Source organism: Oncorhynchus kisutch, linkage group LG17 (genome assembly GCF_002021735.2).
Source record: "Oncorhynchus kisutch isolate 150728-3 linkage group LG17, Okis_V2, whole genome shotgun sequence".
NCBI lineage: Eukaryota > Metazoa > Chordata > Actinopteri > Salmoniformes > Salmonidae > Oncorhynchus > Oncorhynchus kisutch.
The window spans coordinates 19,606,276-19,621,458 of NC_034190.2; the positions used below are offsets into that span (position 1 = coordinate 19,606,276).

The following is a 15,183-nucleotide window of genomic DNA, read 5'->3' on the forward strand; positions in this document are numbered from 1 at the left end:
ATTGTGAAATCATTGAGAACCTTTAAGGTTCCAGTGACACACAGACTGCATACCAGAGAGAATACTATAGACGTCAAGAAAGCCAGTCAGTTGATTATTGACAAGTTTTTCCAACACTTTTGATTAACGGCAAAATAGAGAGTCCTATAACAGTTAGGATCAATTTGATCTCCCCCGTTAAATAAAGGATGCACCGTTGCTTCCTTCCAACCAATGGGAATCACCCCAGAGAGGAGAGGCAGGTTAAAAAATGTCAGAGACAGGCTTGGCGATGATAGGGGCAGTAACCTTAAAGAAGGGTCTAAACCATCTGACCCAGATGGTTTAAGGAACTCCTTTAGCACCTCGGACTGTGACCTCCTGCAGGGAGAAACTTTAACGCTGCAGGGGCAAAAGAGGGAGGAGCAGCGGGGGCTAGTCGCATCAGCAGGGGTGGGAGATGAGGAAATGTTGGACAGGCAAGGAGGCATGGCTGAGTTAAATATGAAGCTTGTCTTAATGAAGTGGTGATTAAAGAGCTCAGCCGTGTGCTTATTGTCAGTAACAACCACATCAACATTAAAGGACATGGGTAGCTGTGAGGAGGGTTTATTCTCCAGGTCTGTAACCATTTTCCAGAACTTCTTGGGGTTAGACCCACAGAGAGAGAACTGCTGCTTAAGTAACTAACTTTGGCCTTCCGGATAGCCTGAGTGCACTTATTTCTCATTTGCATGAAAGAGAGCCAGTCAGCCTGAGTATGCGTGGGCTGAGCCTTTCACCAAATTCAATTCTTGAAGTGGAGTAACTCTGCAAGGTCACGGTTAAACCAGGAGCTGAACCTGTTTTTAATGATCATTTTCTTTATGGGGGTGTGTTTGTTTACAATACCACTGAAAATATCAAAAAAGGTCCAAGTGTCTTCAACAGTGGGGATCATGCTAATTTTATACCAATTTACAGAGGCCAGGCCATGAAGGAAGGCTTGCTCATTAAAGGTTTTTAGCAAGCGTCGGACAAATCAGGACAGGTCGTTTCACTGAGCAGCCAATACAAACACAGGCTGTAAAACAGTCATCACTAAGGTCATTACAGAAAACACCAGACTGATACCTATCAGGATTATTTGTGAGGGTAACATTGAGGAGAGTTGCCTTTTCTGGGTGTTTGGAGTCACCCCTTGGGATTGGTGATAATCTGAGAAACATTTAGGGAGTCCCATTGCTTTAGGACTTGGTCAGATGGTTTAAGCATGTCCCAGTTTAGGTCACCTAGCAGGACAAATTCAGACTTAGTATAAGGGGCCAGGATAGAGCTTAGGGCAGGTCGGGTACAGGCCGGTGCTGATGGAGAACGATAGCACCCAGCAACAGTCAACAACTAGCTATTTTAAAGTTTAATGCTTAAAACCAGCAAATCAAATTGTTTGGGGACAGACTTGGTGGAGACAACCGAGCACGGAAGGTGATCCATGATAAAAATTGCCACTCCCCACCTTTGGAAGATCTGTCTTGCTGAAAAAGGTTATAACCAGAAAGGTTAACATCAGTATTCAAAACACTCTTCCTTAACCAAGTCTCAGTAATGACCAACACATCTGGATTGGAGCTGTGAACCCACACTTTCACACTTGATTTATTTTAGGTAATAAGCTTCTAGTGTTAATGTGCAGAAAACCCAGGCTTTTTACGAGAGCAGAAATCAGTGAAGCAGATATCAGTGCACAAGTCAAAATTGGGGCAAGCAACTGTAGATGATGGGCCATGGTGTACATGCACATTTCCAGACATCAGCATTAATACAATCAAGGCACGGCAGAGGAAAGGAAGAGCACTGGGAGCACTAGGAGTAGGTGTCACACCCTCCTGGGATAAAAATGTTTTATCTCTGGAGGCACATGATCTCTGAACAGCTGGTTTCGACTTTTGGCAAGTCGGTTAGGACATCTACTTTGTGCATCACACAAGTCATTTTTCCAACAGTTGTTTACAGACAAATTATTTCACTTATAATTCAGTGTATCACAACTCCAGTGGGTCAGAAGTTTACATACACTAAGTTGACTGTGGCTTTAAACAGCTTGGACAATTCCAGAAAATGTCATGACTTTAGAAGCTTCTGATAGGCTAATTGACATTTGAGTCAATTGGAGGTGTACTAGTGGATGTATTTCAAGGCCTACCTTCAAACTCAGTGCCTCCTTGCTTGACCTTGTGAAGATGCTGGAGGAAACATGTATGAAACATGTAGTAAACATGTATTAAAGTATCTATATCCACAGTAAAAACGAGTCCAATATCGACATAACCTGAAGGCCGCTCAGCAAGGAAGAAGCTACTGCTCCAAAACACCATGAAAAAGCCAAACTACGGTTTGCAACTGCACATGGGGACAAAGATGATACTTTTTGGAGAAATGTCCTCTGGTCTGATGAAACAAAAATGAACTGTTTAGCCATAATGACCATTATGTTTGGAGGAAAAAGGGGGAGGATTTCAAGCCGAAGAACACCATCCCAACCTTGAAGTACGGGGGTGGCAGCATCATGTTGTGGGGGTGCTTTGCTGCAGGAGGGACTGGTGCACTTCACAAAATAGATGGCATCATGAGGCAGGAAAATTATGTTGATATATTGAAGCAATATCAAAAGACATCAGTCAGGAGGTTAAAGCTTGGTCGCAAATGGGTCTTCCAAATGGACAATGACCCAAAGCATACTTCCAAAGTTGTGTCAAAATGGCTTAAGGAAACAAAGTCAAGGTATTGGAGTGGCCATCACAAAGCCCTGACCTTTGTGATGGCCCCACCCCAGAGAACATTTGTGGGCAGAGCTGAAAAAGTGTGTGTGAGCAAGGAGGCCTACAAACCTGACTCAGTTACACCAGCTCTGTCAGGAGGAATGGGCCAAAATTCACCCAACTTATTGTGGGAAGCTTGTAGACGGCTACCCGGAACGTTTGACCCAAATTAAACCATTTAAAGGCAATGCTACCAAACACAAATTGAGTGTATGTAAACTTCTGACCCACTGGGAATGCGATGAAAGAAATTAAAGCTGAAATAAATCATTCTCTCTACTATTATTCTGACATTTCACATTCTTAAAATAAAGTGGTGATCCTAACTGACCTAAGACAGGGAATCTTTACTCTGATTAAATGTCAGGAATTGTGAAAAACTGAGTTTAAATGTATTTGGCTGAGGTGTATGTAAACCTCCGACTTCAACTGTATGACAATGTAAACGTACTTTTATTCCGCCAGTCTGCATATTTCAAGACAAGACATATGGGGGTGTTGTGAGATACCCGATGGGCTGGACAATTCTCTTCTCATAACTCATCTTGAAAAAATGTATTAAAAAAAACCTTGGAAGTCTATTAATCCCTCATCGTTGACACTATTTTAATATTTGAATAGCATGGTCAACTGAGAAAAACAAATTGGTCTGATTTAAGGCCAAGTGGCAAACAATGTAGGCAGTAGGGATGGGAGAGTGAGCATGCTGGGCTGGGCAGATGCTCAGGAGGCAGCAGTCTAAGGCACTGCATCTCAGTGCAAGAGGCATCACTACAGACCCTGGTTCAATTCCAGGCTGTGTCACAACCGGCCGTGATTGGGAGCCCTCTTGGGATTGGCTCCTCTTGATCAGATCACGTAAACCACATGCAAGGTGGCCCTATTTTAAGAAAAGGCATCGGCAAGATTACAACCTGTGAACTTCTAATCCATATCCCATGTATCTCCAATAAATGAAACAATCGGACAACATTTTCATAATTATGCAAAAATAAACTTTATTGCCACTTTCATTGAGCAGGAGAAATACTGTAAACCAATAGGAGAAAATAATGTAATGCAGTCTACTGAAGCTATGTGACATGACCTTTCTGTGTGCTTTCTGTTCAAGTCCAAGGTTTACCATAATGTAAAGATATAATGCAAATCATGTGTGGTTACATAAAATAGGATGAGTATTAAACAACGGTGAATTATTTGACCTACGTCTTTAATCTGATGACTTGGATTTGAATTGAAGCAAAATGTAAATTCACAACACTGGTCACGTTTAGTAGAAAGAAAGCAGAGGCCTCGTGGAGAGAAAAAATTAGTCCTTGAAGTAACTAGTATCATCTTACTAAAATACTGTAATGTTATTCACATCATGGGAGAAACAGGCATTGTTACTCAAAATATAGACCATGTTCAGCGAACACAAGGCCACACTTTGACATAGAAAAACAAAAAGCCATCTTCAATTTGAACAACTCACACTTACAGCTTTAATATACAAAAGAAAAAAATAACATTATCACACATATTACTGCCTTAAATACACCTATTTCATCGCTATGGCTTTTGGAGAGTGTGCAATTAGTTAGAACCCGATGTAATGTCGCAGGATTGGGATGATCATTTAGATAACATTGATTAATATTGTTGTGCTTTTCAGGTGTGTCTGGGTGTAGAGGCCAGGTTGCAGATAGGTTCATAATTCATTCTTACAAAAGATGATCTTCTTAGGCTTTACTTTGGTTATGAGTCACTTGCGTAATAAAGAAACATTCTCTAATATCTACTGTCCCATTTGGACCAAAGCTATATGATATTGGCAAATCCTCTCCAAATAATAATCCGCCATTCATTCTACTTACAGGAAGAATCCACGCAAACAGCTTTTTGGTATTTCTTTTCATTAGTGTACTGTTGATACTGTCCCAAAATATAGTTTTGGAGTGGATTTTTCCTTTAAACGCATAAACAAATTCCAAAAGAGCTAAACAAATCCACATTTTGAGTTACATTATATGTAAGCAAGATCATTCCCAAAATGAATTTGAGGCCAATATTTGAAATGTCAACCAGAAGCAGAAAAATAAACAATTTTACTAGTATCTGCATTCTGCCCTCTTACTCAAAAAAGTACATGCAAATTAAAGAATATTAGAATCCAAAATGTGACGTCTGAATAAGAAAATAAATTAGGTCGAGAAACAAACATGTTTTGTTGTCGTGGCAAAGAAGCCACGGACTCAGTAGTATAGTTACAATAGGCATAAGAAGCTATACGGAGCACTATAGCCTCGGCAACATCCCAACTTATACAAACCCCTTGGTTCTGATCTGTACCGCTATGGAGCAGTTACGTTCTCATTTCTCACTAACATTACCTAACTAACACATACTCCTAGACTGCATTAGTACCAATAAGATGAAAAGAGCAGTACATGTAGTAATGGGCACATGCATGGAGGCCAACCTGCTTCCAAAACAATAGATTCTGATCAATCTCCTCCAGTGGCTTAAACAACTGATCTCAAATCAGTTCCCAGCAAGCAGACATTCAATCAAACTCTGAATTCAGATCCCAGGCATGTGTGGGTAGAAGAGTTTGTTAAGCAGTCCAAGTATATGATTCTCTCCACATTGTGCATGTTGATGAAGTGAGGACATTGCTGGCCGGTAAGACACCATCTTCCTCTTTTTGCATGTTGATGACGTGAGATTGCGAACATTGCTTAACTACCTCCTCCTGAGCAACCTGAATCTGTCTTCTGACTTCTCATCCATGACACTCTGACAGAAAGTGTTCAAACTGTCTGTAAAATCCCTGAAACTCAACGGTGCATATCAGAAAAACACCAACTCAATCCATTTCGATGCGTCACTCATTATCACACAGAGTTTAATGCTGTGCTATGATATTTACATGCCTGCCACAGTGCAATTCAAAAGTACAAATAGCCGTCGACTAATGTGAACGTCACTTACTAAAACAAATAATTAATAGCAGTTATATAAAGCAATCATAACTGTGATACTGATAATAACAATGTCAAACACAACCGTGATAATAAGATTCATAATAATAGTTATGATAGTAAATAGGCTCTGTCTGTGCAGTGAGAGATTGCTTAATAGTGGTGGTCAGTGGACAGCTAGGATTTAGACCAGTCTGTTGAGAAGGATGAGACATGTGGCCCTTTGATGATGAGTTGGGCTCCGCTGCTTTGATCAGGCCCCTCCCCCTAGCTGTGTCCATTGAAATGTTCAGGCGCAGTGGAGGGAGGCCAGAACAGGTTGTTCTGTTGGGGGGGAGGGGGTTGTCCCCCTCCTGTGGTTATGATGCTCCTAGGTTAAGTTAATTAGACCTGTGCTTTCAGAAGGCAGTGGTGACAGTGGTCCCTCGCCTTGTCCCCAGTTGTACCAGCTCCCTGGGCACCGTGTCCAGCTGCTCATACGCCAGACGCCCCTCCTCTCCTGGGGACCGTCATCGGCAGAAGAAGAAAGAGAAGGAGATGTTAGACCTCAACCATTTGAAAATGGATCAAGGTTCACTAAAACAGACATTGTTTGTCAACCACTCACCCAAGGTGAGCAGGGTTTCTATGGCAATGTGGTGAAGCTCCTCGTCTGCCGAGTCACACAGCAACACCACCGCTCGAATACTCTCTACCGCCTGACAGAGAGAAGAACAGGTTCACTTCATAACCGGTACGTTGATGAAAGGAGACTAAGCCACTGAAGAAGTTCATAAGGAATGTCACGCTCTTGCAGGGAGACATAATGAATATGAATTACTTGATTAATAAATCAATCTTACTAATACCAGGAACATACAGACTGGTTAAACTTCACTTTATCTTCCATGGAAATGGAATATTGCGAGGCCTCCCGGGTGGTGCAGTGGTCTAGGGCACTGCATCGCAGCGCTAGCTGTGCCACCAGAGACTCTGGGTTCGCGCCCAGGCTCTGTCGCAGCCGGCCGCGACCGGGAGGTCCGTGGGGCGACGCACAATTGGCCTAGCGTCTTCCGGGTTAGGGAGGGTTTGGCCGGTAGGAGCTTCACCTTGATATCCTTGTCCTATATCCTTGATATCCTTGGCCGGGCGCAGTGCACAGTGTTTCCTCCGACACATTGGTGCGGCTGGCTTCCGGGTTGGATGCGCGCTGTGTTAAGAAGCAGTGCGGCTTGGTTGGGTTGTGTTTCGGAGGACTCATGGCTTTCGACCTTCGTCTCTTCCCGAGCCCGTACGGGAGTTGTAGCGATGAGACAAGATAGTAATTTCTAACAATTGGATACCACGAAATTGGGGAGAAAAGAGGGTAACATTTAAAATAAAATAAATAAATAGAATATTGCAGTCAGATATACACTGACCTGTAGACAACTGAGAGCAGCGCAGGCAGACCTTTGCGTTAGAACTCCCCCCTCCGACAAGGACTGTGTGTAGCAGTCCACCGCCTGTAAACACACACACAGAAACTCAGTTCCCTGCCATAACACACCTGTCCAGTAATCCTGGCTGGTTTAGTGAGTACCTTGACAGACAGTAGGGTTGATCCTTGACACTCCCAGGCTAATAGAAACACCATTTCACACACACACACTGACCTTTGACCTAAAGGGTGTGTGAGAGGCAGCGGAAGTGATGTAGGCAGTTGCGGCCTTGCTGAGCTGGGGGTCTTTGTGGGAGAGGAGGGAGGCCAGGGCCCTGAGAGTCTGCAACTGGGGACACAGACCGGTGTGTGACACCTCTTCTAATTCCTTTAGACAACGCTCCGAGTCGCCGTCCCTCAGGCCTTCCGCAAACACAGCTGAGGGATGGACGGCCATTCCAGTTTATTACATAATTAACTCACACGGGTACTTATAGCTACAAGCAAGTTTTGTTCAGCGGAACATCTAGCAAGTCAATGTTTGGACCCCTCAGTCTTCATCAGATCAGACCTCTAACTTGGGTTACTGACTGGTTCGACATTCCACACTACATCATTGTCTTGCCAAACAGCAAAATGTTAGTTAAAGCAAAACAGACTGGCACCTAGATTATAAACAACTCTGCCTCCAAGGAAATTAGTACACTAGGACCCCCAACAGATGAGGAAGGGAGGCTAGTTACATGAATGCTGGTAGAAGGTGTGTTGTTCCTGAGCCTTACCCTCTCTAGCCACCTGCAGTAGGTGTTCCTTCATGTCCCCAACACTGTGCTCTGAGACGTAGCTGTGGAATTGGAACACTGTGAGGACGTCCTGGGACAGGGCCGAGGGAGGAGGGGAGGCCAGTTCACTCCTGTCCACCATCTCACTCACCACCAGCCAGATCACTGTGGAGGACCGAGAGGGAAGAGAGATACAGCCGTGTGAGATGTATCCAGTGACAGTACAGACATCTATGAGAGATGTAAACAGTGACAGGACAGACAGCCGTCTGAGATGTATACAGTGACAGGACAGACAGCTGTGTGAGATGTATACAGTGACAGGACAGACAGCTGTGTGAGATGTATACAGTGACAGTACAGACAGCTGTGTGAGATGTATACAGTGACAGTACAGACAGAGATGTATACAGTGACAGTACAGACAGCTGTGTGAGATGTATCCAGTGACAGTACAGACAGCTGTGTGAGATGTATACAGTGACAGGACAGACAGCTGTGTGAGATGTATACAGTGAGAGTACAGACAGCTGTGTGAGATGTATACAGTGAGAGTACAGACAGCTGTGTGAGATGTATCCAGTGACAGTACAGACAGCTGTGTGAGATGTATACAGTGACAGGACAGACAGCTGTGTGAGATGTATCCAGTGACAGGACAGACAGCTGTGTGAGATGTATACAGTGACAGGACAGACAGCTGTGTGAGATGTATACAGTGACAGGACAGACAGAGATGTATACAGTGACAGGACAGACAGCTGTGTGAGATGTATACAGTGACAGGACAGACAGAGATGTATACAGTGACAGGACAGACAGCTGTGTGAGATGTATACAGTGACAGGACAGACAGAGATGTATACAGTGACAGGACAGACAGCTGTGTGAGATGTATACAGTGACAGGACAGACAGAGATGTATACAGTGACAGGACAGACAGAGATGTATACAGTGACAGGACAGACAGCTGTGTGAGATGTATACAGTGACAGGACAGACAGCTGTGTGAGATGTATACAGTGACACGACAGACAGCTGTGTGAGATGTATACAGTGACAGGACAGACAGCGGTGTGAGATGTATACAGTGACAGGACAGACAGCTGTGTGAGATGTATACAGTGACACGACAGACAGCTGTGTGAGATGTATACAGTGACTACAGTGACAGGACAGACAGCTGTGTGAGATGTATACAGTGACAGGACAGACAGAGATGTATACAGTGACAGGACAGACAGCTGTGTGAGATGTATACAGTGACAGGACAGACAGCTGTGTGAGATGTATACAGTGACACGACAGACAGCTGTGTGAGATGTATACAGTGACAGGACAGACAGCTGTGTGAGATGTATCCAGTGACAGGACAGACAGCTGTGTGAGATGTATACAGTGACAGGACAGACAGCTGTGTGAGATGTATCCAGTGACAGGACAGACAGCTGTGTGAGATATATACAGTGACACGACAGACAGCTGTGTGAGATGTATACAGTGACTACAGTGACAGGACAGACAGCTGTGTGAGATGTATACAGTGACAGGACAGACAGAGATGTGAGATGTATACAGTGACAGGACAGACAGAGATGTATACAGTGACAGGACAGACAGAGATGTATACAGTGACAGGACAGACAGAGATGTATACAGTGACAGGACAGACAGAGATGTATACAGTGACAGGACAGACAGAGATGTATACAGTGACAGGACAGACAGAGATGTATACAGTGACAGGACAGACAGAGATGTATACAGTGACAGGACAGACAGAGATGTATACAGTGACAGGACAGACAGAGATGTATACAGTGACAGGACAGACAGAGATGTGAGATGTATACAGTGACAGGACAGACAGAGATGTATACAGTGACAGGACAGACAGAGATGTATACAGTGACAGGACAGACAGAGATGTATACAGTAACAGGACAGACAGCTGTGTATCCAGTAACAGGACAGACAGAGATGTATCCAGTAACAGGACAGACAGCTGTGTATCCAGTAACAGGACAGACAGAGATGTATCCAGTAACAGGACAGACAGAGATGTATACAGTAACAGGACAGACAGAGATGTATCCAGTAACAGGACAGACAGCTGTGTGAGATGTATCCAGTAACAGGACAGACAGAGATGTATCCAGTGACAGGACAGACAGCTGTGTGAGATGTATCCAGTAACAGGACAGACAGAGATGTATCCAGTAACAGGACAGACAGAGATGTATCCAGTAACAGGACAGACAGAGATGTATACAGTAACAGGACAGACAGAGATGTATCCAGTGACAGGACAGACAGAGATGTATCCAGTGACAGGACAGACAGAGATGTATCCAGTAACAGGACAGACAGAGATGTATCCAGTAACAGGACAGACATAGATGTATCCAGTGACAGGACAGACAGAGATGTATCCAGTGACAGGACAGACAGAGATGTATCCAGTGGCAGGACAGACAGAGATGTATCCAGTGACAGGACAGACAGAGATGTATACAGTAACAGGACAGACAGCTGTGTGAGATGTATACAGTAACAGGACAGACAGAGATGTATCCAGTAACAGGACAGACAGAGATGTATACAGTAACAGGACAGACAGAGATGTATACAGTGACAGGACAGACAGAGATGTATCCAGTAACAGGACAGACAGAGATGTATCCAGTAACAGGACAGACAGCTGTGTGAGATGTATCCAGTAACAGGACAGACAGAGATGTATCCAGTGACAGGACAGACAGCTGTGTGAGATGTATCCAGTAACAGGACAGACAGCTGTGTGAGATGTATCCAGTGACAGGACAGACAGCTGTGTGAGATGTATCCAGTGACAGGACAGACAGAGATGTATCCAGTAACAGGACAGACAGAGATGTATCCAGTGACAGGACAGACAGCTGTGTGAGATGTATCCAGTAACAGGACAGACAGAGATGTATCCAGTAACAGGACAGACAGAGATGTATCCAGTAACAGGACAGACAGAGATGTATCCAGTAACAGGACAGACAGAGATGTATCCAGTGACAGGACAGACAGAGATGTATCCAGTGACAGGACAGACAGCTGTGTGAGATGTATCCAGTAACAGGACAGACAGAGATGTATACAGTAACAGGACAGACAGAGATGTATACAGTGACAGGACAGACAGATGTATCCAGTAACAGGACACTACACTATGACAGGGTTCCCTAATTGGTGGTTTTATTTGACCCACAAGTTTTTACCAGCAACATTTTTTTTTAAACGGTATTGATTTTTTGAGCATTTTCATTGTTGGACATAAGACTGTAAAAACACCAGGAAATCAGCTCCAGGTGATTTTAACTTTGGAAATCTGTTCGCAAGTATTCCCACGCATGATAGAGACACGTGGTCATATGCGTAAGAAAGGTTTTACATTTTTATGTCTTAGTCATTATTATCTCTGTTTGGGCTTCTTGCAGTCCTCAAATTATTTGTAATTATGTTCCGGTCCCTCGAAATCCACGCAAGAAAAAAAAACATCCCACGGCTGAATCTAGCTGATGACCCCTGAACTATGGTGTAGTTCAGATTCACTCACATACACATCATACACTTTGAAATGTTGGAAACAAATAGCTCCAAACACAAAACATTTTAAGACACAAACACAGAGAGAAAGAGAGGCCTACCTGTTTCAGCTGTGGTGTGTGGGTGCCTCTCCTGCAGTGGACTGGTGTAGCTGTGGTGCATGTGTTTAAGCACCCGGTCCAGCGTAGTGTGAAACTGTCCTCCAGAACCACTACACTCTGACCACAGAGCCATCAGCCCTGGCCGCTCTGCCAGCCCTGGGAGCACTGAGAGAGAGGAGGGAGGACATAGAGATTCATTATCTGACCTAGTCCTTGCCCCAGAGAGGGAGTACAAAGTAGCCTCCATTATATTCATATTTACTCAACTGTAAAGTATCGAGAGAGAGAGAGAGAGAACGAGAGAGAGGGAGAGAGAGAACGAGAGAGAGGGAGAGAGAGAACGAGAGAGAGGGAGAGAGAGAGAGAGAGAGAGAGAGAGAGAGAGAGAGAGAGAGAGAGAGAGAGAGTGAGAGAACCCACCATCAGCAGCCGAGGTGATGCTCCCCAGGCATTCTGTGCTGATCTCTCCCAGTTCCTCTAGCAGCTGAGTCTGAGCTGAGAGCTTCTGGAGCTGGGCTCTACGCTGCCAAGGGCTCCCTCCACTGGACAGTAGCTGTCGTTACACACAGAGATTGAGTTAGTGCGCACACAGTCTAGCCAAACCATGTAGTATTGTGTTAGTCTCCACTCTTCCATGCAGTCGCAGCCATGACAAGAGAACTTCCCGGCCACACTCTTAGATCAATGCTAATTTCATTTTCTACATCTGCTCAAGACTGTAATTCGTTAGCATGACAGAGTCTAGTTTGTTATCAATTGGAAAAATGATGTTTGACATTTAAATTACAGGCAGTCTAATAGGAGCGCAGTGGATTTGACACATGCTTGACTATAACAATATCATAAGAAAAACATTTCTCTATCATTTTCCAGATTTCCTCTGTGAGGGCACTGGAGCATGTTCATTCACCTGGATGAGATGATCGCAGTACTGCAGATGAATGACGATGGCCATGTCCAGATTCTCATTGCCAGTGGTGAGAGGCAGGGGGCTGCCGGCCACACTGTTGCCCACCCCGGTGTCCTCCGTCAGGGCTTCACTCAGGTGGCCCCTGGCCTCTGGGTGCTGGACTCCAGGGCTGTTAGACAGACAGGAGATACACAGTCACCACCAGGGGGCAGCAGCAGAGTATAGAAATGGAATACAATCACTACTAAAACCATGAGAATATTACAGTATGTAAATAAGCCTGATATGTAATGCTAGAGTTAAATGCATTATGTTTCATCGTAATATAGAGGCTCTGGTACAGAATAGCATTTATTGTCTGACACTCGATACTGAACATGAGTAGCTGTTTAACACCCTACAATGTTTATTGAATTATATAAATTCTCTAGGATTGTGATCTGGACAGGAAGTGGGCACCCGAGACAGACAGAAAGAGACAGAATAAGAAGAGAGGAAAGAGAGATAGGAGAGGGACATGGCCAGAGAGACACACAGGGCAGAAAAACAAACCGAGCCACGACACTGTTAGGCTGACAACAGCGATAACAATCACACCGCATAACGTGCATGACAGTCACAGCAACACATGAGAAATAAAAAAGGAGAGCCACACACTCTAGGAGCTCAGATGCAATAATTGAATAACCTAATAACCAATGTTTCGACAGACAAGCTGTCTTCATCAGGGTATAATTCAGCAATAAGGCACGAGGTGGTGTGGTATACGGCCAATATACCACGGCTAAGGGCTGTTCTTAGGCATGACCACAAACCCGAAGTGCCTTACTGCTATTATAAACTGGTTACCAACGTAATTAGCACAATTAAAATAAAAGTTTTGTCATACCCATGGTATAGCACGGCTGTTAGCTAATCAGCATTCAGGGCTGAACCAGTTTATGATGACAAACACTGCGGGTCACTAGTTTATATAGTGGCAAAGGACACACACAGGTGTCTGTAATCATGGCCGGCTGTGGCCTGATATCATTGGTTGATTTACAGATATAAATAGAACATATAAAAAACAAATGGATATCATACATACAATTTGGCTAAATAAGCCTACAAACATTACAATGATTAGTAGAATCACAAGAATGGCTTCCGATCAAAGTCTACGTTGAGACCAAGGGTCTTTAAATTAAACATCCAGGCAGCCTCTCGAGTTATCAATAAATTGTAGAGGTCACCCCCTCTCCTAGGACGGGCGACGTGATGCCGATATAACGTAGGGACGAAATCAAGTGGTTTGCTTCTAAAAAGTGGCCCTGTGTACATCAAGTTTTTACACGTGCTACGATGCCCCGAGATTCGTACTTTTGATTCGTGCTTCGCTTTACCCACATCATTTGTACCACAAGGACAAGCTATAAGATAAATAACTGCCTTAGTGGAGCACGTGATGACACCTTTGATTGGGTTCTGTTTCCCTGTTTGTGGGTGTTTGAAGGATCTACATTTGTAAGTGCAATTGCATTGAGCGCAGACATTACACTTGTATTTTCCATCCGGTAGAGGCGCAAATAGTTGTTGTGCAGGGGTATATTGGAATGGTAAATCAGAGTTTACCAGTTGATCTCTGAGATTTATGCCCTGCAAGAATACGACCAAGGGAGGGTTCGAAAGCACATTACCAATACTGTCATCGGCTCTTAGAATATGCCAATGTTTGTGAACAAGTCCATTAATTTGTTCAGAGCACTTTGAATAGCTGGTAGTAAGAATGCAAGAATGCTTCTTTTTGCGAGACTGTCCTTGAAATAGATCATGTCTTGAATTTTCTCAATGGCAGTATAAATCTGACCATTCTGTCAATCTGATTGTTTTTTGCAAATTCTTTTTGTTTGACAGAATTGGCTGTAGGGCAAACTGTTTTTCTAGAGAGGCGGGTGACAGCTATCATCAACAAACTGTTACCATCAGTAGGTGTCTTGTAAAGATCAGTGTATGTTACATTATCCTCACACAAAAGATCAAGGTAACTGATTTGACGTGTGTCAGATTGCATAGTAAATCATACAAATTAACATAGTTAGGAGCGATAGGATATCCCATAGCAGTACCCGTTGTCTGAATAAAGAAATGATTTACAAACATGAAATAGTTGTGTGTGAGTACTACTAGTCACAGCAACAGACAGTCACAGACAGCAACAAGACAATAGTCTAACCCTAAAGAACCTACACCTGGCAGAGACTGCTAACCTGACTACTGGACAGAGGCACAGGGCTAGAGAGACAACCAGGAGGGGAGGAGAGACAGATGGGGGGGTGAGAGAAATATATGGGGTGGGAGAAAGATAGGGGAGATAGACAGAAGGGTGGGAGAAGGAGAGGGGAGAGACATAAGGGGCGAGAGGAGGAGAGACATTCGGGGAAGGAGATGAGGGGAGAAAGAGATGGGGGAGAGAGAGGGTAGGAGAGATGGGGGAGAGAGAGGGTAGGAGAGAGGGAGAGAGAGAGGGAGAGAGATGGGGGAGAGAGAGATAGGGGAGAGAGAGATAGGGGGAGAGAAGGGGAGTGATGAGGGGGGGCTGGTGATCGATAACGGTAGGTCACAAGCAGATAAATAAGACCTGATCTGGGGAGTCCCGGCTTTTGGTGTGCATCAACGTATTCCGTGTTTA

At 44.2% G+C, this 15,183-nt stretch overlaps 1 protein-coding gene across 6 annotated transcripts in view; it reads right to left on the reverse strand.

Moving 5' to 3' along the window:
* Positions 1-3,749: 3,749 nt before the first annotated feature.
* Positions 3,750-15,183, reverse strand: part of LOC109907280 (rho family-interacting cell polarization regulator 2) — an 87,606-nt gene continuing 76,172 nt past the window's right edge. For 3 of the 6 annotated variants that reach the window (XM_031793155.1, XM_031793156.1, XM_031793158.1), the window contains exons 16-23: positions 12,513-12,681; positions 12,023-12,155; positions 11,603-11,767; positions 7,922-8,086; positions 7,375-7,577; positions 7,141-7,224; positions 6,348-6,438; positions 3,750-6,239 (exon numbers count right to left, since the gene is read on the reverse strand). In XM_031793155.1, coding sequence (XP_031649015.1) covers positions 6,139-6,239; positions 6,348-6,438; positions 7,141-7,224; positions 7,375-7,577; positions 7,922-8,086; positions 11,603-11,767; positions 12,023-12,155; positions 12,513-12,681 — 1,111 coding nt within the window. In that variant the 3' untranslated portion in view covers positions 3,750-6,138. The remainder of the gene's footprint in view (positions 6,240-6,347; positions 6,439-7,140; positions 7,225-7,374; positions 7,578-7,921; positions 8,087-11,602; positions 11,768-12,022; positions 12,156-12,512; positions 12,682-15,183) is intronic. The other 3 variants (XM_020505158.2, XM_031793157.1, XM_031793159.1) reach the window with 1 other exon arrangement.